This window comes from Dermochelys coriacea, chromosome 2, assembly GCF_009764565.3.
Source record: "Dermochelys coriacea isolate rDerCor1 chromosome 2, rDerCor1.pri.v4, whole genome shotgun sequence".
Classification (NCBI taxonomy): domain Eukaryota; kingdom Metazoa; phylum Chordata; order Testudines; family Dermochelyidae; genus Dermochelys; species Dermochelys coriacea.
Genome location: NC_050069.1, coordinates 203,899,249 through 203,925,504, shown reverse-complemented (window position 1 = coordinate 203,925,504; position 26,256 = coordinate 203,899,249). Strand labels below are relative to the sequence as shown.

Sequence of the window (26,256 nt, the reverse complement as noted above, 5' to 3'; positions counted from 1 at the left end):
CTGTACTAGATTCTGGGGTTAGACAGTCACCATCCTGACTGACCAGGCTATCATGAACCACTAGAGCCTCAGTGCTTGGCACAGTGCCCAGCACCCAGTCAAATGCTGTGTAAAAGAGATGGGATGACAAGGAGTTCCCATCCAGGGCATTCCGATGGTCGCTCTTGAGCTGCTTAATCCACTCCCTGTGCTCTTCCCTAATGCTGCCCGCTTGTCCACTAGTTCTTTTTACATGTTATTTCTAGTTCTTTTACTAATGTCAAACATCTTATTCGCCTTGCACCAGAGATTTGCCAGAATCTGACTGCTCCAGTAATCAAATATCTGCATGGTTGCCAAAGGACTTCTTTTTGTCAGTGCCCATGGGGCTAAAGCAGGAGACAATTTGGTCTGTGTGCAGGACAGTGGTCAGAATAAAATGGAAGGGTTAAAGGTAGAGCAGCAGTACTTGACTCAGGGCGGTTGATTCCATTTCCTGGGAGTTGATTTGCCACTCTTGGGATCGAAAGGATAGAATCACTAGGCCATGGGTCTGTGAGAGAGCATTGGTGGACTCTCAGGACCCAGGCCCAAGCTGCATCCATATTGCAACATGATGTATTTTGGCCCTGAGTCCCAGTGGGACTCAGGGTCTGACTCTCCCCCGCCCACCTCACCCCCCAGATGGGCCTTAGAGCCTGGATCCTGAGGATTTACTGGTCCAAATCAGACAGCTTTTTGTTTAAACAGAAATAGGTTTGGGGCTTGAGCCTGAGCCTGGGTTTACATTGCAGTGTAGACATACCCTTAGATATCTCTGGTGACCTAAGTTATGGCAGCCTCTCCAAGCTGCCTATGGGGAGCAGCACTGCACAGAACCTCTTCAGCACTGTGTGCTGTGGCCCCAACCCTGGCAAGTCCCCTATGCCAGGGCTTTTCAAGGGGCTTTCAAGAGATTTAAAGCTCTGTCTGCAATGCTTGCACTAGAAAATCCCACCCTCCCCCTTGATGGACACTGGGCTTTTAGGGATCCTTTACCACACTCTACTCTACTCCACTTTCATGTGGCATAAATAGGCTGGAGCAGAGTCAAGGACCATAGAATTGAATACAGGTGTATATGAAATTTATATAAATACAATTAGGAGAAAAAACCAGCAAAAATAAATGTGATGGACATGGCATAATAACATGTAATGGTAGAAAGGATGGTTACTAATCTATTCCACAGGTGAAGTCATCCTTAAAGACCCATTTCTCCCATGCTTCCAGCAGTGAATCTAATTAAACTTCTTAAGTTATCTCTGTCTGTTCCCCTCTTTCCCCTAAACACCATTTATCTTTCTGTCTGTCCTTAGACTCTGAGTTCTTGAGGGAAGATCCATCCCTTTTTGAACATGTGCAAGTTCTCGGCATATAATGGGAGCTGCCACAAACAAATACTAAATAATAATGACTGGGGCTGGTCCAATTTTTAGTGTTGAAAAAATTTCGGCTGAAAAAAATATGTTTTAAGTTTTTAAATTGAATTTTTTTGGTAGAAAAATGTCAGTTCCAATTAAAAAAATAAGTTTTTCAGCAGGAAATTTTGAAACCAAAAGTTGAAAACAATTTCCCCCATTCCGAAGCGCATGGAAAACAAAATTTTCCCAACAACAAAATTGAAAATGAAGGGTTTTTTTTTCTTTTTTTCAAAATTTCTCATTAGAAAAAGTTGGTTTTCTAAACCGCTGTAATCATGACTACTTTGTGCAAACCCCATTTTATCACCTGCCATGGATAATATGTAAACTTAATATTTGGAGCCAATATGAAGCCCAAGGTACAGAAAATTGGTCTCTGCAGCTTCTGGTGGCGTTGAGGAGGCAGAGAGCTAACCGATGGGAAGCTCTCCACTTCCCGGACACTCCTGCAACTCAGTGCCAAAGAATTAGTGGGGTCATAGCTTTGGCAGCAGGCTAGGTTTCTCTCTGGTTGAATCAGTCACACTGTTGAAGTGTCAGCATCTGTAGGCTTCCAGGGCAGTCGTGGCTTTTCTGGCCCCCAATATTTTGTGCTGGATTGGGACCATCGACTGAAGTCTGGGCATAAAATAGGAAGTTGTTTTGATCTGGCCTGGGACAATAGTTATCCATCGTACTGTCCATTGTACAGTCCATCCAAGTGCCAGTCACTATCTGTTTTATTAACTCCTATAAAGAACTTAGGTTTGGCTTCCTTTGAACTAAGCTGGGGTTTCATTTGATTTCAGCTGCATAGCCATCTCCGTGTAAAGATGAGGCAGGACTAGTTCCATGCCAAGAACCAGCCCACCCTTGCTGGAGACAAGAAAACAAACATTTTAACAGTATAATCAATCTTATGGAGCAGATGGATGTAGTAATTAGAGCAAAAACAATTTTGCCAAGACTATTAAAATTTCTCCAGTTTATCAGAAAGAGGGTGTTGCCACTGGTCAATAATTTTCTCATTATTGCAAAAACATTATTACTCGTTGACTAGTTTGTGGGAAATAGAAGAAACTATTTTTGGCTTTCTGACTTTGTTTACAACATGAGACTGAGAGTTGCAACCCAAAGGCTTAAAAAAAGCATGCATTTTTCTTGAATTCAAGGTGTCTTAAGACATAAAATAATGCAATATTGGTAGAGTGTGTTTTTTTCATTGTGCTCCTCCGCATGCTGTTTGGATGCATATTACAAAACTTAAAACAAACTGTTGCCAACCAGTCAGCTTCACACATTTTTCTCCCACTCATGTGCATTGATGAGATAAGTATCATAACTATGGGCCCAAATTTTTAAAAGGCCGGAAACCGCTTCTACTTAGAAGCTGATATACCAGCTGAATAATGAGCGGGCAAACCTTAATGAGACATGGGTGGAATTTTGGAATTAAAAAAATAAATTACACAAGGAAGAAAGATATATTAAGGCCCACAGTTATATAGGACTATTATAGATTCCAGATATCCATTTATTTTGTATCATAATGCCATTATATAAACCCATCGTAAGCTCAAACCTTGAATAGTGCACACAGGTATTATCACCCCATCTCAAAAACAATATATTAGAATTGGAAACAGTAATATTAAAATTGGAAAAAGTACAGAGAAGGGCAACAAAAATGATTAGGGGTATGGAACAGCTTCTATACTAGGAGAGATTAAATAGACTGAGACTGTTCATCTTAGAAAAGAGAGGACTGTGGGGGATATGAGAGAGGGCTATAAAATCATGAATAGTGTGGAGAAAATGAACCAGGAAGCATTGTTTACCCCTTCCCCTAACATAAAAGCCAGGGGTCACCCAATGAAATGAATAGGCATCAGATTTAAAACAAACAAAAGGAAGTACTTCTTCACACAACGCTCAGTCAACCTTGGAATTTGTTGCCAAGGAATGTTGTAAAGGCCAAAAATATAATTGGGTTAAAAAAAGAATTAGGTAAGTTCATGGGGGATAGGTCCATCAATGGCTATTAGCCAAGATGGTCAGGGATGCAACCCCATGCTCTGGGTGACCCTAAGCCTCCAACTGCCAGAAACTGTGACTGGACAACAGGGGATGTCTCACGCAATAATTGATTTTTTGTTCATTCCCTTTAAAGCATCTGGCATCGGCCACACTATCAGTAGACAGGATACTCAATGAGATGGATCATTGGTTTGACCTAGTGTTGCTGTTCTTATTTATTTATATTTTACTTTGTTTTTTCCCCTCCTCCTTACTTCATTCTGTTTCTTTTTCTGCTATCCTTCCAATTCCAATGAATTCCTTTCCATTTGTATGTGTTATTTCTATTGCGTTTTTGCTGTTTTATTATTGTATATTTCAATTTTTGTGCATGTATACACATGCAGTGGTACAAAGACATAAAGTTTATGTATAACAGCAACCATGTGGCACGTGTGTTTTCCTTGTAAAGGTGCTCATCCATGTACTGTAGTGTCCTTGAGGTAATTTTAAGTGTACATAGTGAGGGCAGCAATTTAAGATAACCTACCACAGTCCTCCCCTTCCTCAAACAATTTCCCACTCTACAGTTACAATTCCGCACACTTTCAAGTGCCTGGGGGGAAAAACAGATGAGCCCATTTATTTCTTGCATTGCAGCCTAACAAATCACCCAAGTGAGGCTCTGGCAGATCACAAGAAGGGGCAAATTCCAGACTGAGGGACCTCACCATTGGGAATTCCCTGCTGTCTAGTGCTAGGAGTTCAATGACAGTGGCAGAGAGCAAGAGTATGCAAATAAACAGCAACTGCTACAGTGGTCTGCAGAGGAAAGAGCAGGTGCTTCAACTAGCCAACCAATTCAGGGCTTTGTGTGTAGTGGATATATATGTATATGTACTGCATATTGTAAACAACCTATTACCAGTAATGAAAAAAATCAAATGCCATGGCTATGCCACAAGATGGCTATGACTTCAGAGCCATACAATATAATGCACCAGATTTACTGGTGCAGTGGGCTGTGCTTGGTGCAGAACCAGAGGGATTGGGGCAAAGTGGCCTCAAGGCATTTTTGCACAGCCTTGATCCCAGGGCCAGTTAAGGACTAGGCCAGTCCCCGGCCCGAGCTAGAACAGTGTGAAGGTTGCTCGAATTTTTCATGGGCTGCCCATGACCCTTAGTGGGGCTATTCCAGCTGCTAAGGATCAGCTGAATGCGGTAGTGTCCTGGCTGCTCCCCTTTTCCCTAGACACAACTCCTGTGTTGGGAGATTAGAGGTGGTGGCACAGTGCATATGGAACATGCATCCATCTTGAAAAAGGTGGAGAGATGTAGCTGAATCTTAATCCTTGTCAGTATAAGTACTAATTATTTGGATTACAGCAGCACATTTGCACCAGTGTTTTCTTTAAAGGTTTTATAACAGCTGAAAGTTTGCTTTGAGATGAAATATGGCATGCCAGGACTCAGAGCAGGTGCACAGTTCTGTTGCCATTCTTAGAAATGAATCATTTTGTCAATATTTTTTGTTGCTTTCAGAAAAAAATGCAGGTATGTAATTAAAATAGTTTCCAAAACAGAATGCAAAAAATACTTATTTACGCATTGAACAGTAACAGCTCTCTCTTTCAGGTAAACCACACATGGATTTATAGTTAGTACAAGGGACATATTTATTAAATTGTAGATAGATTGCAATTCTTCCAAAGGAGAGATATGGAATAGCACTAGCTTCTGCAGTGCAGGGCACCCTAGAAATATCTACAATAAACTGCAGTAGCCTATTATTTCTTATCCAATAGTCTGTATGTACTCATTTAATCATTTAAAAGACTACATTCAACTAATGTTAAAGTTATGACACAGGGACTGTCCAGGGCCCATTTTAAGAGGAAGAGAGAAAAATGTGGCAGCTCTAGAACTGGTCTGTTTCTCTGACAATTTTCAAGAAAAAAAAAAATCATTGTTTGAATTTGTTTTTCATTAACTAACTTAATGTTAGTTGTCAACAGGAAAGGGAAGGGACTACCCCCTCCTCCCCAAATTTAGTTTGTTTGGGTTTTGTGGGCCAAAAAAAAGGAAAATTTTAACAAAAACAAAAGTTTTCATTTCAGCCCAAAAGCTATTCTTTGATGAAAAAATTCAGCCAGTTGTAGGTGGGAGCAGGCTCTCTAGCAGGGTTAGGAGGGCAGTTTTGAAAGGTATTCCTACATTTTGGTTTGACTAGGAGCATTTGCAGTGAAGAGTTGTAGGAACTGAAGTTCTGCTGAACCTGCCTGTAGGAATGCAGGATTCTCTGTCCCAAAACCTCTTTGTGTGTGTGGAAAGAAGACTTGTTGGGTGTTGGAGTTGTCCTACATCTTACTTTGTACCGTACTGAGTGTACTTGTGTTCTAAAAATGTCCTTTCCCCTCACAGATGTACCATCTAGCTGTAGATACAGTCTCTCTATGCTTTGTAACCAAATAATTACTGTATATGGAACATGTCAGGAGCAGTGGTTGGTCAAATTCTTCTCAGTGATGCTGTACAGCATCTCACAGGATTACGCTAGTCTAAGAAACGCTGTACATTAGTAGTAGCCAACCTTTTTAGCCTGAGGGCCAAACATATTATTTCAACAGGTCAAGGGCCTGCAATCAATACTTAAGGAGATATTTTTGTATCCTGTTCTGCTCCATTTTCACAACTGCCAGCTGGTGCAACTTACAGCAGTCCTTACATGAGGTTGCACAAACTCATGCCGGGGTTGGGGCAAAGAATCAGGGAGCTGTAACTGGTTATTGGGTTTCAACCTTACCTCTTTTACCTTTCTGAGGCTGTCCTGGGAGTCTGGGAGGGAGGAGTGCCAGCTGGGTGAGTTTTAAGCAGGAGGCAGTGATAGACTCATATTCACAAGAGCAAGAAAACACAGAGTTAGAGCTCAAATCATTCTGTTATAATGTGATGATGTAACTAGACTTGGTCAGATATATAGTGTGGGAGATGGTGGAAGAGACAGTTTCCTCCCCAGCTTGAACTACTGAAAGGGCCTGGAACAATCTGCATTCATGCAATCAAAGACTGTGCAAAGCTGGTACCAGCCGATCCAAAAGAAATGGGGAAGGAGCAGGGCAAGCATAGGCCCCATTTCTGAGCCCCAGGTCCTAGAGCAGGCTGTAGCAGTGGTTGCACACTCCACAGCAGAGCTCTAGGAATGCGACAGCAGCCTGTGCGCTTGTCTACATACGGATGCTACATCAGATTAGTTTGTTTGCTCTAAGTGCAGTGAATTAACTGTAGCGAACTGAAGTACATCTACACCACTTTGTTACATTGGATTAAAGTACTTTCCTCATTATGCATTGTGTAGTCCAAATCACTTTTTCTAGATCAGCCACTACAGTAAACATGCCGGCCATGCAACATGTTTGAGCGTTAAACTCCCTAGTGCTGACGTCTTGAGCAAAGTGGGGGAAGATCCCTGGGGAAGAGGAAGAACAAGCTCTGGAAAGATGGTTTGGAGGTGGCAACCGTGGCTGATGGTTGTGGGATTTGATACTGCAGGGAAAGAAAACTTCATAGCCTTACATCGATGGTACAAACAGCACTTTGAGCATGCCAGAGGACAAGGAAGGGGGTTAAAAGCTGAGCAGGCAGAGAAGATCCTAGCTCCACTCAACATGGCAGCAGACAGTGGATACCTAGAAACAAGTGATTTAACCCCCCCTCCCCCCATACAGTTGTATTTAATACAGAACATAATCCTGATACAGCTCTGCGGTATTTTCAGGCTGGCTGCTGTAGCACTAACCTCCACTGCAGTTTCAGTATGGCTGTCCGCATAGGGTTCTTGTATAATCTCTGAATCGGGTGGGTCATACGGTTCTTGGCTGCCCAGAAAAACCTCCTTTTGTGTAGTCCCCATGGTATGTGGGCCAAGTTCGCTTTCCATGAGAGTCAAGGGGGCTCGCTGGAAAACTGTCACTTGCAAAAATGCAGTCCAGTTCCTCATAGTATGGGCCAGTACTGGGATCATTAGTGGAGGTTCTGTTCTCCTCCCATGTCTTCAGGTATTTCTGCCAGACCTCCTTTGCTTTGACTCTGCACAGGCATGGCTCAGGGAGGGATCCTCATCTTCATTTGCTCCGACAGGGTTTTGTAGATGTCTGCATTGCTATGACTCTTCTTGAGATGAGATTGGATGTGCAGTTCTCCAAAGAGGGCAGTCAAGTCCGGGTCCATGCAGAAGCAAAGTACGCCTATCTACTCTAATGGCTATGTGATTCCAGGTGTGTGAACTCATGGCTATGATTGATTGACTGCCAACACTTTATCAGAAATGTGACAAGAGCGCCCTGGAGCAGCTGAGACCACACAAGTATAGACAGGCTGATACAGATGTGAAATAGTGCAGTATGGGATAGTTGTAGTGTAGTTGCCTGCAGCGGAGTAATGAGGAATAGGTTCACACAAACTCTAAAGTGAACAAACTCCCTGCAAAGTTCCTGTTCCAAGGAAGATTACTGTCTGTGACCTAAGACACCAAATAACTGGCTTTAAAAAAAGGTTGGGGTTCATGCAAGTTACTTTAAGATGAACAACCTGAAGCTACCCTGATATAAAATCCCTGTTTAGAAAAGCCGTTAGTGTGTCTAGTCCAATGACCCTTCCACTATGGGCATGTGAGACATAGCATAATATTAAGTAAAATGATGCAGCGTAAAGTCTCTGCAATACTTGGATATACTAGGGTGTGTTGTATATGCTAAATAACCTTCAACACTTGATGATAGAGGTAGGACTTTCTTGGCACCTGATTTACAGTGACCGCTGTTAAGTGTGGGAATTTCATAGAAGAAAGGAAGATTGGTAGCAGTGTTTGATACTTGCCCAGTGCACAATCTTGGCATTAACTCAGAATTTCACTATCTAAATCAGGCTCTCCATGAGTTGGGAGCTTTCCTTTCCCTTTGTCATGCCCTCCTAGTTCAACAAAAATTCAGCAGAGAACCTTACTGAAAACCCCTTTTGTTTTTAATTATTTCCTGCATCTTCTCTCAAAACTTAAAAGAGCAGCTCTTCAAAACACAACTTTAAAAATCTCATATGATAAGAAAGGAGGGAGGCCTTAACTTGGTAATGAGCCTTCAGTATATGTGACTGTGAACACTGATTGACCAAAGCCATATTATTTGGAGCCTTTTTTGTTACATCACAGCCATATAGCAAGTCCAAGGGAATGCATACCTGGGACTATATCACAAACATGTAAATCCTACCATGTAGCATAGGGAAAAGTGGGGGAAAAGGCAGTAATAATATTCCATTTTCTGTCCTCCTTTTTATTGCGTTTTTTTTTTGTTTAAGTCAATGCTCAGCTTTTGTAGCTAAAGCTCTTAGTCTTATCAATCTCCCTTCTCTCCTGCCTACTGTGTTTTGCAGGCATTTGGTCTTCTTTACAGCTTAAATGTTAGTCACAATAAACATTTTTCTTAGTACATTTTAATGATACAACATCCGAGCCATAGTTGTATCATTGCTAAGCTTTAAAGATCAACTTTAGTTCCAAAGCCCAACTGGGACTGTTTTGGCGCTCCCAATTCAGTTTCTTAATAGTACTTTGACCTTAAAGCAGCTCAGTTATTTGAAAGATACATCAGCTGGGCTGGGGGGGGGGGGGGGGGAAGAAGAGGACCAAGGTAATGGGGAAAAGGCAGTGCAGTTGTGAACAAGCACTTACAAAAGCAGCATACAGAAAACCCAAAAGGAGAATTTATTCGCAATAGGAGGGAAAAGCAGTTTATAAACTTGATGGTATTTGCTCTTATGGTATTATGAGGTGTGGTATCTGCTGCCTAAACCAGGGCATTAGAAATACGTACATAGTAATTTATAGAGTGCCAGGATATATGTTCCATAAACAACTGCCCCTCCCATCCCAATCACACCACAACATTTTAAATTATGCAGCCATCACTGGTACACTTCACAGGCCGACGAAGGCAGCTGATGTCACCCTTCACACTAATATGCTCAGGACCTGATTCTCCTCAGACTAAGTCAAGTCCATTGATTTAGCTAGTTATTCCTGATTTACACCAGTGAAAGGCCCTATCCACACTAGGGATTTGAACCAGTAAAGCTTGCCCCTCCTTGAAACCTGGGGGAGCTCCACTGGTGCAAACAGTGGCTTCCTCGGTCTGCACGAATGCAGCTAGACTGATTGCTGGCTGCCAGTTGCTATTATGGCAGCCACTCCCCTCAGTGATAGCAGAATCAGGACCCTAAAGAGAGCACCAGGAGACCAGGAATGCACACATTCTTGTGTCTGACTCATTTTAAGCATGCAGAGCAAAAAAACCCTGTTTTGCTATCTACCCTGTCTCTCCTTAAAGAATCTAATATTGTTATGGGGGAAATTTTCACAGACACAAATGACTGACTGCCAGTTGTAGCTTGGCAAATTATAATGGGGAAGATTTCCCAAGTTTTAGTTATTCTAGAATGATTACATTGAGTTTGCAAACTCATGTTAAAAATGGAACTCACTGGGGTTTTTGGACTTTTTGTTTTGTTAGGCTAATGAACAATATGTAGTATTGTTCTTCAACTGTAGCATTTGATTTCGCCTCCCCAGTACAGATCGTACAAGCCTAGGCATGAATTCAATGGCTATTAGTTATTACGGCTCTAACAACCACCTTATTAATGATCATTAAAACTGCTTTTGCCTAGTAAGGGATTGTTGTACACAAAGGCCACTTTTCCTATTTATTTTGTGACTATTTAATGTTTATACCTTAGTGTAAGGAACAGTGTTAGCATAATTCAAGTACTATAAAATAAAACCAGCTGCATCCATTATACGTGCATTACTGCCAGGAATTGTACATATGTTTTTGTCTGATAGCCTCTTGACTCAATAATATCCTGCTATCTCTGCTGGGCAGGCAAGTTTTTAACCAAGAAAAGACAGGTTATGATTTTCACAGTCAGACTGTTTCTTTTTGAAGTATGTTATCCAAATTCCAATTTTAACAAGGTCATCTTAAAAAAAGTGTTTGTGATTTTAACAATTGAAAACATCTTCTAAGTGGCGGCAAGAAGATACAACATGCACTTAGAACAGAGATATTTCTTTAGGATATACACATAAGCAGACAAACCCTGCCATATCATACCATACAAACAATTTTAATTGTGTAGTTACAGTCAATAACCACTCCTAGTCAGAACATTTCTGCATGAAGAAAATTGTGATACACTTATAAAAACAGCCAGCTGTAACAAAATAACTGGTGTTTTCATAGCAATAAACTCATAAAAAAGAAATACACCTTTATACAGAAAATTTATACAGCTATAGCTTTAAAATTGATTGTAAACCAAAGGAAGACACATTGCAAACATCAATTATTTTCACATTAATTGCATAAGTTTCTAAGGTGATCTATTAGTTTTATTTACCTAAGCTTATTTGCATGATAGTAAAAATTGCATACAACAATAAGAGTGAAGCTTATAGTATGAATTGCTTGAATAACATAGAGCACTTTTTATAGGCAACTGTGTAAAGCACATTTTCTCTATTTAAAACTTTTAAGACACTTTGTTTTACTGCCCATCAAAATACATTTATAAATAGAAAAAAAATCAGTATGATAACAAGAGAAGCAATATTACATTTAACGGAAACTTCCCAAAAAATTAATTACAACATGACGCTGCAGGATCTACAAATAAATAATGAGGACTAAATTGTGTTTCACATTTTTTCATTTTTTTAAAATCATATAACAATGAGAATAGAAAAAAAATACAGTGACCTTTATTTCCAAAACAAAAACAAATCTGAATTACGGCAGTGCCATATAATACAAGGCATTTGTTGGCATATGTTATCTTTAAACTGCATTCCACAGTCTATAGTTCTTTTGTAACATACAATAGATTAAGAGTAACAAACTCTTTTCTTTTTTTTAAATAAACGTGAGTTTCCAAAGACCAAGTGTGGAGTGTTACAGTAATAATTAAAAAAAAATCAAATCACAAAAGTTGTAATGCTTGTCTGAAGGCTCCGGAATCAAAATCACTGGTATCATGCTTATTGGGTACACCACAGTGTAGCCAGTGAACACAAATTAATATCAAACAATCCTCAACGCTTCATCTGTAGCTGCAAAGCAGTTTGTAAAACAGAGTAAAACATCTAGTGCAGTCTGCATTATTCTTTTTTTTCCCCCCAACTTTTGTGCAAGTTTTGGAAGATTCATTGACCAAACAATGAATAAGAGAGGTTTCTGACACAATGCAAGATGGAATTTTCGTTTCATTATTAAATACCAGTGGCACTGTTGAATGAAAATAATACTTTTTAGATCAGTCTTTCAATTCAGCATTAATCTCTGTGTTCCCTTCTACTGATAATTCTTCTTCTAATTTCACTGAAAAAAGTGTGTTTGCATTTTTGTCTTGGATGCTATCTTCTAAATCCTTAAGCAACTCTTCCTCCTTGTATTCTGCAACATCCACCTCCAACCCGGAATTGTCCTTCAGCTTCCCATGGTGCTTGAGATAATATCGCTGGTTCTGAAAGAACTTGATGATGGTGTACTTGGGTAGGTCAAGCTGAGCCGAGAGAGTCTGGATTGCTTCTTCGTCTGGATATAGGCCTACATCTTGTATGAAGCTCTGTAGGATTCCCAGGGCTTCAACAGAAATCTTTGTTCGTGGTCGGGGTTTCTGACGATTTTCATCCTCAGATTCAGCTGGTGATGCCACTGTTGGTTGCCTTGGTGGTAGTCTGGGACCTGGCTGCTGTTGCTGCTGCTGTTGCTGGAAGACAAAGTAAATCATTTGGTAAATGTATTTTTGCTGCTATTTTTATCCTACCCCCAAAATCCAGATATCGAAATATAATTTGTCAAGTTAAAAATAAAGGCTCTGGAGATTTGAAAAAAAAGACTTACTACTACCCAATGAGTCAGAATTAAAATGCAAATTAGTTCCCCTCTCTGTGAACGGGTGGCAGGAGAAGGGGAGGAATATTGGTAAAACACTCAGGTCTTGTCTAGATTACGATTTGACGATATGGTGGTAGGACATGTTAGGTAACATGTTTCGAACTAACATTTTAAGAGTTAAGTGCAGACGAGGCACGCTAACTTGCATGTGTGTTAAACTGGCAGAGTTAAAGCCTAGAGGTGGGACTAGGATTTAACATGTTCGAGTCTACACTAGGCTTGAAAATGTGTAAACTAATATATTCTATCTTATTCTGACATAGCATTTTAAAATCCTCGTCTAGACAAGGACAAAAAAATAAAAAAAAATATTCAGGAGCTTGGAACTCCTCATTTCTAATCATTACCCTGACAGTACCTTTTTGTGTGACCCTGGGAAGGTCTCTTAACCTGCCTGTGTTCCAATATCTCAACATACAAACTGGGAATAAACACATACTTACCTCAATTAAGTTAATATTTATACAGTGCTAAGATACAAAATGCTAAATAAGTTGCATTATTATTACTAGAACTGAACATCCAGCATTCCAAAATGTCAAGCAATAAAGTGACCCAGGATGCATATCACAGAGGAAGATGACAAAGCAAATCATGATGTAAATAATTAACAAGAGTTTAAAATGAAGATCTGGAAGCAAAGAATTCAAAGACATTTTAAAAAGGTGATGCACTGAGCCTTAGGGACAGAAATGTTTTTCTTATCACCGGCTGGAGCACAGCACATTATAAGATCATGTTTAAATCAAAAGTGAATCTGTTAGCTGCTGCTTTAGTTGAGAATTATGTTCCTTTACAGCACAAAAAGAATTGTTTAATAAAATATTTTGGATCAGCAAATTTCTTGTCATATGGTGCAATTTAGATGAAGTAACAAGTAATACTTATTGTTTTAAAAAATGAACACTAGACAGATCTACATTTTCTCTAATAGAATATTTTAATTGTTCTTATATAATGGTAAATTTAGAAACAATGGTGAGCTGGAGCCAGCTCTCACAAACCGTTGTTAAATTTTGAAGCTGTTTTAGAACCAGTTGTTAATCCGCTTCCCTGCAGGGGGCGCTGAGGCTTTGATGGGCTCCAGCCGAGAAGTGACATAATTCCTCCTCCGGCCACCGGGGGCGCTGCGCTGAGGGAACCATGTGGGCTGCCGCCTGGCCCTGTATACAAGCCCTGTTGCTGCTGCTGCTCCCCTGACCACTGGCCCTGGGGCTCCCGCTGCTGCCTGGTGGGTCCCCGGCTGCTCTGCTGGGCCTGGGCTGAGTCCGGCTGCTCAGGCTGCTCTGAGCCTCTCTCCCCGTGAGCACCCACCACCCTGCCCGCAGCCAGCCCCTGCTGCCCTGTATCCAGCCAACCCCCGTCTCCAGCCACCCCTGCACCCCCTGCCCGCAGCCAGCCCCTGCCACACGCACCCCCTGCCCTGCCCACCGCCAGGCCCTGCCGCATGCACCCACCCTGCCACACCCCCTGACATCTCCAGCCAACCCCTGCCACACCCCCCTGCCCAAAGCTAGCCAGCCCCTCGCCCCCCGTCTCCAGCCAACCCATGCCGAACCCCCCTGCAGCCCTGCCCGAAGCCAGCCAGCCCCACACCCCCATGCCCTGCCTGCAGCCAGCCCCTACCTCCAGCCAGCCCCGCACCCTCCTGTCTCCAGTCAGCTCTATACCCCCTGCCTCCAGCTAGCCCTGGCCCATGCCCGTCTGCAGCTGGTCCCACGTCCACTGGTGCCCTGCAGTTCCCAGGGCAGAAACCTGCACAACTGCTTCTATGAGGAGGGCAGGGAGCAGCTGGGACCCACACATGTGCATACTCTGGGGTGACCAGACAGCAAGTGTGAAAAATCAGGACGGGGGGGGTAATAGGAGCCTATATAAGAAAAAAACCCCACAAAATCAGGACATCTGGTCACCCTAGCACACCCCCATGGAGTGGCGGGGACCCACACATGTGAAACGGAGCTCATTTCTAGTTTTAAAAAAGAACTTTAGGTAGGGTTAACATACACCCGTATTTTCCTGGACATGTCCGGCTTTTTGGTTCTTAAATCGCTGTCTGGGAGAAATTTTTAAATTTTAAAAATTCCTCCCAGGAAAATACTGACATATGGTAACCCTAGTGGTACAAAAATACATACTGTGGCACATCCCTTAAATCAGAATTTTTTTTATAAGGAACCAGTTGATTTTGGCAGCTCATCACTGGATACAGATACTATAATTATGGCCCCAGTCCTGCTAATATTTATGCACATACTTATCTTTATGCACTGCAAGTAGTCCCATTCTTGACTTAAGTCCCAAATAGACGTATGCCCCTACTCAAAGTGCTTAACTTTATGCATGTGTTTAAGCCTTTGCAGGATCAGGGCCTTTGCAGGATTAGGGCATTTCAGAGTTAGCACATATATTAATTACACAATTGATGCATCTACAAACAATTACAGTATATAAAAAATTCCTTACCATATTGTAAATACAAATACAAAATACCCAATCTTGCAACCCTTATTCACACAAGTAGTCAGATTGATATAGTATAATGCAACTACTCATGTGAGTAACATTTGGAAGATGGACATAATTTTTATCAACAAAGCAAGCCACTCTGAAAAAGCAGCGTAATATTATAATATTTATACTGTGCATAAGCTTTTCCTTTTATTCCCCTAAGAAGTAATGTTATTAAAAACAATGTACATTTTCAAACAAATGCTGCTTTACTACTTAATACAGATATTTCTCTTTTTTTTGCTAAATCAAACAATAAATTTCCAGGCTTTCACAATTATTTTAGTACTCAATATCCTAAGGGATTGTCTTGTTCAGTTTGTTTTATCTTTAATACACACTCATGTTGTTTCTGGCTGCTGGATAACTCCATTCTTTGTAGATTTGTAAATATTTTTCCATATTGGTAATACAAGTGATCCACTAAGCCTCAGTGGAGGTTGGGAACTCTGAATGCTATGGGTAATTTCTTTGGGGCAGCAGTTAAAGGCCGACCTCAGATCTTTGAACTGATGAAGCTATTTAATTCGTTTTTGTTAAACAGACACATAATGGAACTATTCTACTACGTTTTGTGTGATAGCCTATCTGGTTCATGTGAGGAGCAGAGGGAAAACTACTTCCCCAGGTGAATATTGAGGCCTACCATGGCTAGTTCAATGAGCGTATCTTTTCTAAGTATATAGATAAGCTGTTTCTCTGTTATCTGGGAGTGGGTCCTGAAACCCCCTCCCTGACCCATTTAACTCGTGCCAGCTCACCTGAGGAGCAGCACCCAACCAAGGTCCAGTGGTCAGCAGGCCTGGTAAGAAAGCGCCTCTATGCTCTCCTCTCACAAGGGTGGTAGGAGAGGGGCTCTAAAGGAAAAACAAACAAACATTGACTCATCCCAAGTTTCAACTGGGAGTAAATGGGATGAGGAATTAGGTCTGGTCCCCCTCCCTCCATTTCTGCTTGAAGTGAACCATTGCTGTTGAGTATTTGAGTCTACGGTACTTGGATTTTAAAAGACACCACTTAAAAATATCAGTTCCTTCCACTTTGTAGGTTATGTAAGTATCACAACTGAACAGAGAGTAATGCCATCTTTCTAATCCTGACCTCTAACGAAACTACGTGAAACTAGCTATTGATGTCCAAGGTAAGTAATCAATTATTCCTCCTCCAATCAGATACATTTGACCCATCAGGTCTAAGTAAGTAAGTTTGTATATGTTCACACTCTCCTTTTAATTGTGAAGGAAGATAGCAGTGCACTATTATCTTTTACTGAGAAACCTCTGTTTAGTCTGGCAGGAAGAAAAGAAACACTAATTTCCTTTGCTGCCTTTAAAGCTTTATTTACTTAGTGCTATATTGGATTGGCCAAGGTAAACTAACCTGAATCTGCTCTGCTGGAACATGGATAATGTGGGAAGGTCTGTCACCATGGTGATGAACTGCATTGCTTTCTTGTTCATAAATGGCATCTCGTTCAGGCTGAGGAAGACTGAGGAACCTTCGGATCATTGAAAGATTCTCCCATAGAGTCCTGTTTTCTGGTGAGGGATCTTCCTTCCAACGTAACAGTTCACAAAGCCACCCCTTGAAGATAACATCAAAGCATCATTTAATAAGGGATAGATTCTGCTCTCATTTACACTTCCTTTGGAGTGAATGGGGTTTTACAGGGACCAGCAAGGGCTGAATTTGTACTTCAACATTGCCTCATTTCCCTACCTGCCACTTTTCTTTGTCAGAAATTACTTTCATTTTAAATTCTGGAGTCCTCTCCTGAAATCTAAAGTAAATACTAAATGTGTCAAGAGTCTTATGTTATTTTACAATCACAAAATAGGAATTTTTTGCATAACATGTTTTCAGTAGTTTCACATACTTGCTATATATTAACAAACAAACAAATTGATCAAGGCAGTATCCCTAACATACTCCAAATATATAGTTCGTGTTCTGTTTCATCTAACTCCAGTATGTTCTTTCTTCTGTTTATTTTCTTTTATGTAAGCCAATATCCATCTCAGAGTATTAAGAATGTATTTTAGTAGCTAGTAGATGATGTCTTCTGACTGCTGCTTCTTATTTCTTCCTCCCCTGCCCCCCCCGAATTCTAGTATGATAATTTTTCTTACGCAGAGTAAAAATACTTCAAAAATATCTCGTCTGTAGTTCTGCCTCATGTAAATTGTTATGATAAAGGAGTTCCATAATGTTCTTTTAAAAGAAAAGAATCCTTTGAGTAGACATTGAGAAGTTACATTTTCTTCCTCATTGCTACGTACAGAGGTGGCTTTGCAGGTGAACTTACCCCATATGATAAAGTTATCTATTTCAGACCCTTTCCCTTTAAAACAGACTTTAAAATCAGATTCACAAGTTTATGTTTGATATTGTGGACTTAAAAGGGGATATGTTCATAGATATGTACAGGAACATGCCCATTACACCATTTTCAGATTATAGCAAATTATCTAAGAATGCACCCACTCCAACTCAGACATGTTCTAGGCAAACAGACTAAATGTATGTCAACAGACTGTCCCATGAGAAATGTAGCAATTGCTAATTTGCTTCAAAAACAGACATACAGTTTTATCTTGAACATTTAGCAACTGGTTTCTGATGGTACCTTAAAATTAAATCTGGGGTACTTTCTATTTGTACTTTGCGCTATTCCTTTCAAACATTAAATACAGACACAAACAGGCTAATATAGTGTGCAGAAACTCTGCATTTCTTTGCAAAATGTGAAAACAATTAAAGACAAAACATTACAAGTACACCGGACCCTCGCTAGAATGCGCGTCTATATAGTGCAAATTCGCATATAACGCGGTCGCGGCCATGGATCCCAAATTTAATTACTTTAATTGGAATTCATTTTAACGCGGTACCGCATATGGATCCCAAATCCAGTGTTCTAGCGAAGGTCTGGTGTATACAACATTCACAATTCTTTTTTTAGCTCAAGGACTTTTTTTTAAACTAGCTCTATAAAATTTTATTTCTTAATGCTGTAAGTAAGATAATGTGATATTTTACTGGACCAACAAATACATTCAGAAGCCTTTAGACCCCTTCTTCACATACTCATGGTTTATCCAGTTTACTATATTTTCTGTAGATACACTAACAAACGGAAATTTAGATGTTCTTGATGCCATACATACTTTGCCCAGAAGCTAATTTCAAAGTGTAGTTTTTAAAAAACCATTAAAGAAGAGAACAGTAGAAGTAATTTAATTCATCCTGTGTTATTTGGAGGGCTGAAAATTTAAAATATATGGTCTTGGTCACAGGTGGCAGATTAAACAATGGATATGGAGGAAAACATATGGAAATAATGAAAAAGAAATGCTTAAATAAATATGGTGGTAGCACAGTTGAGAAACCGAAAACTTAAATAGGGCCAAATCCAGATTTGTGGTGAACAGGTACTCTGGATAGAGAAGATAATATATTAGAAAACTTTTGTGGAAAAAAATCGGATAGAAATCCAACCTATTGCTCAAAAGTGTGCTAGTGAGAGAGAATGGCTACTGTGGTGTCCCATGTAACATAGGCTAAGAGGTCTAGTCTAGGAATCCGATTAGGAAATGTAGCCAGCTCCTTAGCACATATGCCATGATGTCCACCACATGCTAGATGGAGTTGAACACATTTCCTTTTTAAAGCAGCCGCAAAGTGCACCTAGCTGTACATTTCTCCTGCCTGCCTTAAGGCATCAAGCTGTATGACGGTAAGTTAGTGCATGGACCACACATGCACTCAGCATGATGCTGCTCCTTCCAGTCTTCTGTGTATTTCATAGGCAGAGGGACAGTATTCTGCATTTTTTTAATTATACAGCATCAGTTAAATTGATGGATAATGTAGGTTTTTGTTTAAAAAATTTCAAAACCCAATATTAATAAAAAATACTGTGAAATTTAATTAAAAACAGTGAAAATGGTCTTTCAAATATTTGCAGCCTGCTATGCTTCCCACCCAAAATGTGTGGCACTGTGCTAGTGATCCTGAAATGGAAAATGAAACTGACAAGTCTATTTATATCATAGGAAGCAAAAAAGAAAAATAAACAAACTGCAGTTATCTAAGGTATAAGTAACAAAAGCAAGGTCATTTGTTTTTTAGCCTGACAGTGTCCATTAGAACTTGGGCATATGGGGACCACAGATGTTCTTTAGGAAAGATTCATCACAATTATGCTGGTTTAACAAATATTTCAGAAAGAGAGCTTTGATTCACATAAAATATTTTTCCTCATATTGTCACTTCAGTGTTTCTATACATACTAGATTGATCCTTATTTTTATTAATTGCCCATGACTAACATAACATTTCCGGTAGTTTGCTATTAACCTTTGCCCTGAACTAATACTTCTAATTCCTTATCTAAAAATCATTTGATGAATTGTAAGTTGAAGCATGTCTCCTTAGCTTTCCAAGGAAATGCAGTGATTTTAAGAGACTGAAATCACATGTTTCTTACAAAACATTTCAACCTGCATCCATAGACTGCTATTCTACCAAAAGTGTCTATTTTTCCATTTTGTTCTTCATGTATTTTAAAAGGAGCAGATAGACATTTTGTTGCAACATCTATGTGGCAATATGGAAATATCCAATTTGTTTCTTCTAAAATTACAAGGGTAAAAAAAAATTTACTGCACTGATCTCTACTATGTATTTCTGAATACTTTTATAAAGCCTGATTTTATTAAGGTTTAAATGATGCAGGGGGTGAATGGGCACCAACAGAAGTTTGTAGGATCCAATTTCCACAGGGGACCAAAATCACTGTTCCAACATCAGTTCTTTTAGACTAAAAAGTCATTAATATTTTATATATCTCCAGGTTCAGTGTTCTGTACCAGATAAATGCCTCAATCACAAAATGCAACACACAGAGAGGATGTGAGAAATGATTTTATAATATTTAGAAATACAATTGGAAGGACTTTCAAAACCATGATATGTTTTGTTTTGAATCTGTTTTTACTTGGAGCAAAACATGAACATGTAGTTAATGTAGCTTTTAAATTTAGAAATGAACCCAACAGGACCAAAGTCTGCCCTTCTATGATAGTATAAATCTGGAGTAATTTTACTGACTTTAATCAGGTTATTTCTTAATTTACACCAGTATAACTGAGGGCAGAATTTGATTCACAGTTCTCATGTTTTTTAGCTTCTCAAAATTATAGGACTATAAGATAATAGGCAAAAGACTTGCCACTCAAATCAGATCACAACTGTTCTTTAGTGCATAAAAAGCACAGTGAAGAAGCAGCCTTTAAAAAATTAGGCCAATTCAAAAACAGCAAGCCTAAAAAACTAAAACGTCCTTGGGAACAACCTAAACTTTAAACATAGTATGTTTGCCAGGCAATATTACACTGAATATAAAGAAGGTATAAGACAAAATATGAACATTTAGCTACATATAAATACATCTGTAGAACATTCAGGATGTTACTACTTTCAACCTGACAAAGTTTAATGTAACACCTTCTGTTCTAAAATCTTTGTTTCTATTCAAAATCACGCCTTTAGCTACTATCAATCACTATGCTCTCCCTATTACTTAAAATACTAACATGGGCCCTGGATAAGCTGAAAATGCCATGCAGATGAATTCTGAGATAATATGTTCAAACCTGTTGTATACAACACAAATCCTGTAAAGTTATGTATTGTAAACCTACATTTATTGAGAACTAAGTCTTAAATCCATCTGCCACAAAGGAAATACTGTTACACGCACTTTAGAGTAACCAAGAACCATCTGCAAAGGTCTTGCTACAGTAAGCAAAAAATTAAAGATGCTAAACCTAAATATTATTAAAAAAATAAGTCTTCTGACTGACTTTTTGTTAGGATTTCATTAAAGAAACATAAGACATTAGAAAGCAGAGAAACTGACAAACTATTACAGGAAAAAAGGAAAACAAACACAAAAAGATAATGACAAATGTTATAGTCCACAACATACACCATTGTATGCTTATTTTAAAGAAAAATTCAGAAGTTCTAATCTCAATAGCCCAGTGATATATTTTTCTGAAAATTTTAATTGTATCTGATTTAAATACAAATCCTGATCCTCACCCTTACTTTCACCTCCCACTTCCTAGCAAGACAATTTCTGGTTTCCTTAGCACTTTCTTTTTTGAAGAAGTTGACACAAGTCAATTAAACATGGATGGGTAAGCACCAATTCTTATTAAAATCAAGAAGGATTGCCTTTCTGCAACCAATCAACATTTGCTATGCAATTCCCTCCAGATCTGTGGCAGTGCTAGGAGGCTCACCTTATTTTTGACTGTGCCAAACATAACCAGTCTAGAAGGAAAGGAATTCAGTAAAGAGCAACTAAACTTCTTTGTTTGGTAAATCTGTTAATGGTAAAAGGAATAAAATGACAAATACTTCTTACTGTATTAACTAGCAAGGAATCAAATATATATTTAAAAAAAGATTAGCTCTAACTTGAACTCTAAATGGCAAAACATTTTATATCATGTATGCTAAGATATGAAGAAGGTTCTTTCATATATTACATGCAGGAATATTTTGTTGCAATCTCTGGGGTATATACTATAAAATATATGGTATTAGAAGAAATCAGCCTAAATAGGGAGGTATTTGATACAAAACATTTTAGTGGAAAGCATGAATTACATTTCTGCATCCAGTATGAACAAAGATTAAGTACATTATCCATTAAACAGTACTTCTAAACTCAAAAAATTCAGTATTGTAGACTAAACTAGAGTAGGCATTTTGAATGAGCACATTTTCAGCAATAACTATAAAGCTAGCAATTTATCATTCAACAAATAATTTTCTACTTTTAAAAGAATCTGTAAATCTTACTTATGCTAATGAAGACCATTTTTAATCTGCCCACAAACATGCTAATAGAGGGCAATTTTTTTTCATTTACAAAGCTGAAGGCACTCAAGTGTAATTTCATATCAATGTTCTATAAACTGGGTAAAATGGGCTCTTAATCGTCTGAGCCACCAAAATCCTTCAACTTTAACACAAAGGCTTAAAGACAGAACAATAGATGCAAACTGATGAACTAAACTTCTAAAACTGACTTTCTCCCTTCAAAATCATTCAACTTGCTTTAGAAATCTTATCTTTGTTAAAATGGCTTTGTTCATTGCCACTGATACTTCCGTTACTTTTGGAGCTAAGAAGGCAGAACCCATGTATAGGAAGGAAGAAATACAGGGTGGAAAGCACTATCACAGTGAATGTATGTTTTCCTCAGGCTTTAACTTGTGAGCTCTTCATTGTGCAGGAAGGTTCCTTTTGGAAAAAAGTCATAATACTTTGAACAATGAGATACATAATGGTGGCAAAGGAGTACTGAAAGCATTTTAAATTATTTACTATGTTAAAAGGGTGAAATGGTACTTTAAATACATCAAATTTCATCATCTGGGCCATTTTTTGGTGGCAAAGTGGTATTGATCTTTCCAAATGCTTAAAATTAACTATTTCCAGAAGGTCATTATTTGATTAAAGACATTAAAGTTGAGGGCAAGAAATGATGCACTTTGTCTTCTTTCCCATTCAAATAATCATGTAATTTAATCAGAACTATCCCTTCATGTCCTGTAATAAAAATGTTTGTCTTAAGATATTGTTCTTTACCTAACATATTAACCTTTAAATGTTACAAAATTCTTAAGAATAATCTTTGCTAGAGAAGATTCTTCCATAATGTAATGAGAGAATCCCCAACATTTAAATTAATAAAGATAAATTTCCTCTGTACATTGATTAGAAAAATGCATTAAACCCTTCAACTATGATTTCTCAGTGTTCAACAGAACCTAGAAATTCAGAGTTCTGAATAGCCAAATTTTACATACAGTACTTTGAAGCAAAAACGTGCCAACTATTAAATATATTTCTCCAACGTTAATAAACATAGTAAAATGGAACTATAAACTTGAGGGAAAGTTATATAAAAACATTTCAGTTTGCATTAATTTTGTATTTGAGAAATATGATATTCTATTTTTACTAAAGAACAAGTAGTAGTCAAAACTTAAGGTTCATCACAAATTCATTTTTGGGCTGAGATCATTTAAATTTTACTTGTTACTGGGTGAAATCCTATGGGTTTATTCAGGAGGTCACACTAGATGATCACACATGTTCCCTTATGGCCCTAAAATGCATGAATCTACTTTTGGAATTTCCTAACATCTGAAAGCCTATTTTCAGACAGAGGCAGGCCTGGCTGTAGTCCTATTGATGGTTTGAGTGGAAGGAGAAGTCAGACCCAGTCGTCCCTTACCTAGGCTTTTCTCTGGTGTTCAGATCTAGGTTTTACTCCTCAAATAAGAGTTACCTTTCTCTGGCAACTTTGTAGTGAGCAGGACTGGGAAAGAGCTCCTTCTCTTGAGATGGCTAGTTGGCTATGCTGGAGTAAGGAACACATGCTTGTCTTGTCTGTGTTGTCAGATATCACTTTATCGAGCTTCCTTCCACACAAGATTCCATCTAAGAATTTCAGGTGCAGAGGATTTAATTTGAATAACTAACTGCTGACCAAGCCTGTTTAAGCCTGGCCATTGAGTTAACTGCCCTGGCTTTCATTGCCAATCTACCCATCACTAACACAGTAGGGATGTTTTCTTTACTATTGACTTGTATTCACCCTGGTTTCCACTCCTCCTTAATGTTTCTTTGACGGAGGAGTGGAAAATTGTTTTAGTTTTGGATGGGAGATATTTTGTATTTATCCTGCTCATTCTTTTACAGATGCATCATGTTTCTGGCCATCACCTTCTTCTCTCTAGTTTCAGACACGTTTTTGAGGGTTCTCAGAAAGGGTTATTGTTATCCAAAGCTGACAGTTTCTCTTCTGCAAAGGACTGAGCTAGAGCTTGCGGAAGGAGAATTTGGAGGGATTTTTACTTTTGCCCTTTGGGGGATGGTAGGTGTCCCCATCAGAAGAGAGGTCACCTTTTTGCATTTTGGGGGGCTTAGACAAGGAGCTGGGGGCAGACAGGGTCCATCTGTGTGCTTTTTACTCTCCAAACTAAGTTGAGAGGAAGTGCAGATGAAATTCAAGAAACTGGGATGGCAAACTGGGATTTCTATTTATAGAGGTGAATTGTACTAAAGGAAAGGCGGACTTTTGGACCAGCCTTGGAGACTCCTACTTGGTGAAGATGTTAATATTTGCAGTCTTGAGAGCAGAGGAAAACAGACCTTCCGTTGTGGAGGTATCTCTGGAAGAGTCCTAGCTAGTGTCGGGGGATAGAGAAGCCACAATAACCTGTAATCACGGCAAACCTCTTCCCTCGGCAAAGTGAAAGTCCACGAGCTGGAAGCCATCATGACAGAGCTCCCCTCCTGTGTCTCCTTAGAAGGTCTCCTCATAGACACAGCACATCTTGACTTTGGTTTGCTCGATTTGGCCTGCTCCGATAATTGGGGAACTAGGAGAGGAGCCTGGCAAGTAGTCCCTGTTTGAGAAATAAAGCCCCTGAAACTTTGGCTCCCAGAGAAAAAGCGTAGCAAAAATGGATTTTGTTTGCTGTGACCCACATTCAGCTTTAGAAGATAGACAAAGTGCAAGAGGCAGAAAAATCTGCTGTGAGGGCGGAAGGGGCGGGACCAAGTCCTGGAAACTCATGGACAAGCCTAAACTAGTATAGCACTTAAGGAAGCGTAATGTAACCAAAGTACCTCAGTTGGGGAGTGTGGTCAGATTCCAGAAATGCTCTGAAAAACAGGAATATGTGGCTGCACAAGTACATAACCAGTAACACGAAGGGTTCATAATTTTAAAAAACTGATTAAAACAAGTTTTCTTCCAACTTGGCTTTCTGTTTAAATGTCTCAATGAGATCTAAAAAACAAAGTTTGAAATTTCTAGGATCTTCAGTATATGAGTTATCCAAATTTGAACTACTATATTTTAGTTATCTATTCTCTCATACTATATATTACTGTCTGTACAGTCACTCCCTTCTTTCCTGTTCTACATACCGTTGCAGCATTTGTTCCAGCACTGAATTTTTCAATTAGAACTGTACCAAAAAATTTTTTTTTGCAATGCCAGCCTGTTAGGAAAATGATAAGTCATACCTCATGTTTTAGGCCTTTGTCGAAACAAAATACATTTCACCTGCTGTTCAGCATGATTTACAAAGTTTGTTTAATGTAATAAAGCATATATATGATCTTGTTGACTGTCTGTGTTTGCCTTATGAACCCACTACAACCACATCCTCCCTACTATACTATATTTCTGGGTCACTTTTAATAGTATGTGTGGACAGGAGATGAGAATCCTTTTAGGGAGCATATAATATTGTCCTGGTCCCCTTTACAGGGGGATGCATTGTAAAGGCTGTCAAAGTTCTGTGTGAACTTGAATTAGATTTATTTTTTAGCTCTTATAAGAATAGATGAATAGGCATAAAATGCTTTCTAGAGAAACTAAGGTCTATTACATGAAGGGCAATGGGCTACTTGATTTTTTGGAAAATGGAAATAGGCAAACAGCTTTCATGACCAAAGTTTCCTAATACTGCACCAACGTGTTTTTGCCAGTTAGAGCCTTTTTAATGAGTTTATTATTATTTTCTTTTTTTCAAAGTTTATGAAATTGGTTTGTGGGTGTCTGCAAAATTCACAATTTATTCATTTCTGACCCAACAGTATTGCTGTTCTGTCATTCAGTAAATAGAGATTGCTCTTCAGTATATTATATGACCTCTATTGATCTAGCTGAACAAGAACTTCACACTTCCTCTTGAGGGTAGGCCTTCAATATAGCAGGGATGAGAGGTGTCACCACAAGATCATCTTACAAATACAATGTTAATAGAGACAACCTGAGGATTTCTTCTCTGCTCTTTCGATTTTCTCCAGTCCAAAAAAGAGGACTAACGCTGTTTCTTTGTTACATAAACTGACCGATTCCTTTGCATCAGCTACTGGGATTTCCCCAACCCTAAATCAGGAAATTTGAAACTGCTCGTATGGAAGTGTTAATGGCATCTATGCACTTATTTTACAGTTTAACGGAATCACTAGAACACGGATTGGTTACTTATTCATTATTAACTCTTCAGTTGCACCAACCCAGAGTTTTCATGTTTAAAAAAAAAATCCTAAAAGGATCACTCCTGATAGTTCTGCCAAAAAGGTTGGTTTCTTTATTTATTATATTGGCTTTTGTTGCCAGAGGATCAGCAAAAAGGGTGAGCCTGGATGTGATCAGCTGTGATTAAATAAATAAATCTGTAGCTGTCAGTACA

At 39.0% G+C, this 26,256-nt stretch overlaps 1 protein-coding gene across 37 annotated transcripts in view; it reads right to left on the bottom strand.

The window, feature by feature from the left end:
* Nucleotides 1-10,595: 10,595 nt before the first annotated feature.
* The window catches only part of SATB1 (SATB homeobox 1), a 109,549-nt gene continuing 93,888 nt past the window's right edge, over nt 10,596-26,256 (bottom strand). For 18 of the 37 annotated variants that reach the window (XM_043509049.1, XM_043509065.1, XM_043509071.1 and 15 more), the window contains 5 exons: nt 21,268-21,351; nt 16,337-16,540; nt 15,718-15,813; nt 13,622-13,636; nt 10,596-12,251 (listed from right to left, as the gene is read on the bottom strand). In XM_043509049.1, coding sequence (XP_043364984.1) covers nt 11,802-12,251; nt 13,622-13,636; nt 15,718-15,813; nt 16,337-16,540; nt 21,268-21,351 — 849 coding nt within the window. In that variant the 3' untranslated portion in view covers nt 10,596-11,801. Of the gene's footprint in view, nt 12,261-13,621; nt 13,637-15,714; nt 15,814-15,906; nt 15,910-16,336; nt 16,541-21,267; nt 21,352-26,256 lie in introns of all 37 variants that reach the window. The other 19 variants (XM_038390070.2, XM_043509080.1, XM_038390069.2 and 16 more) reach the window with 10 other exon arrangements.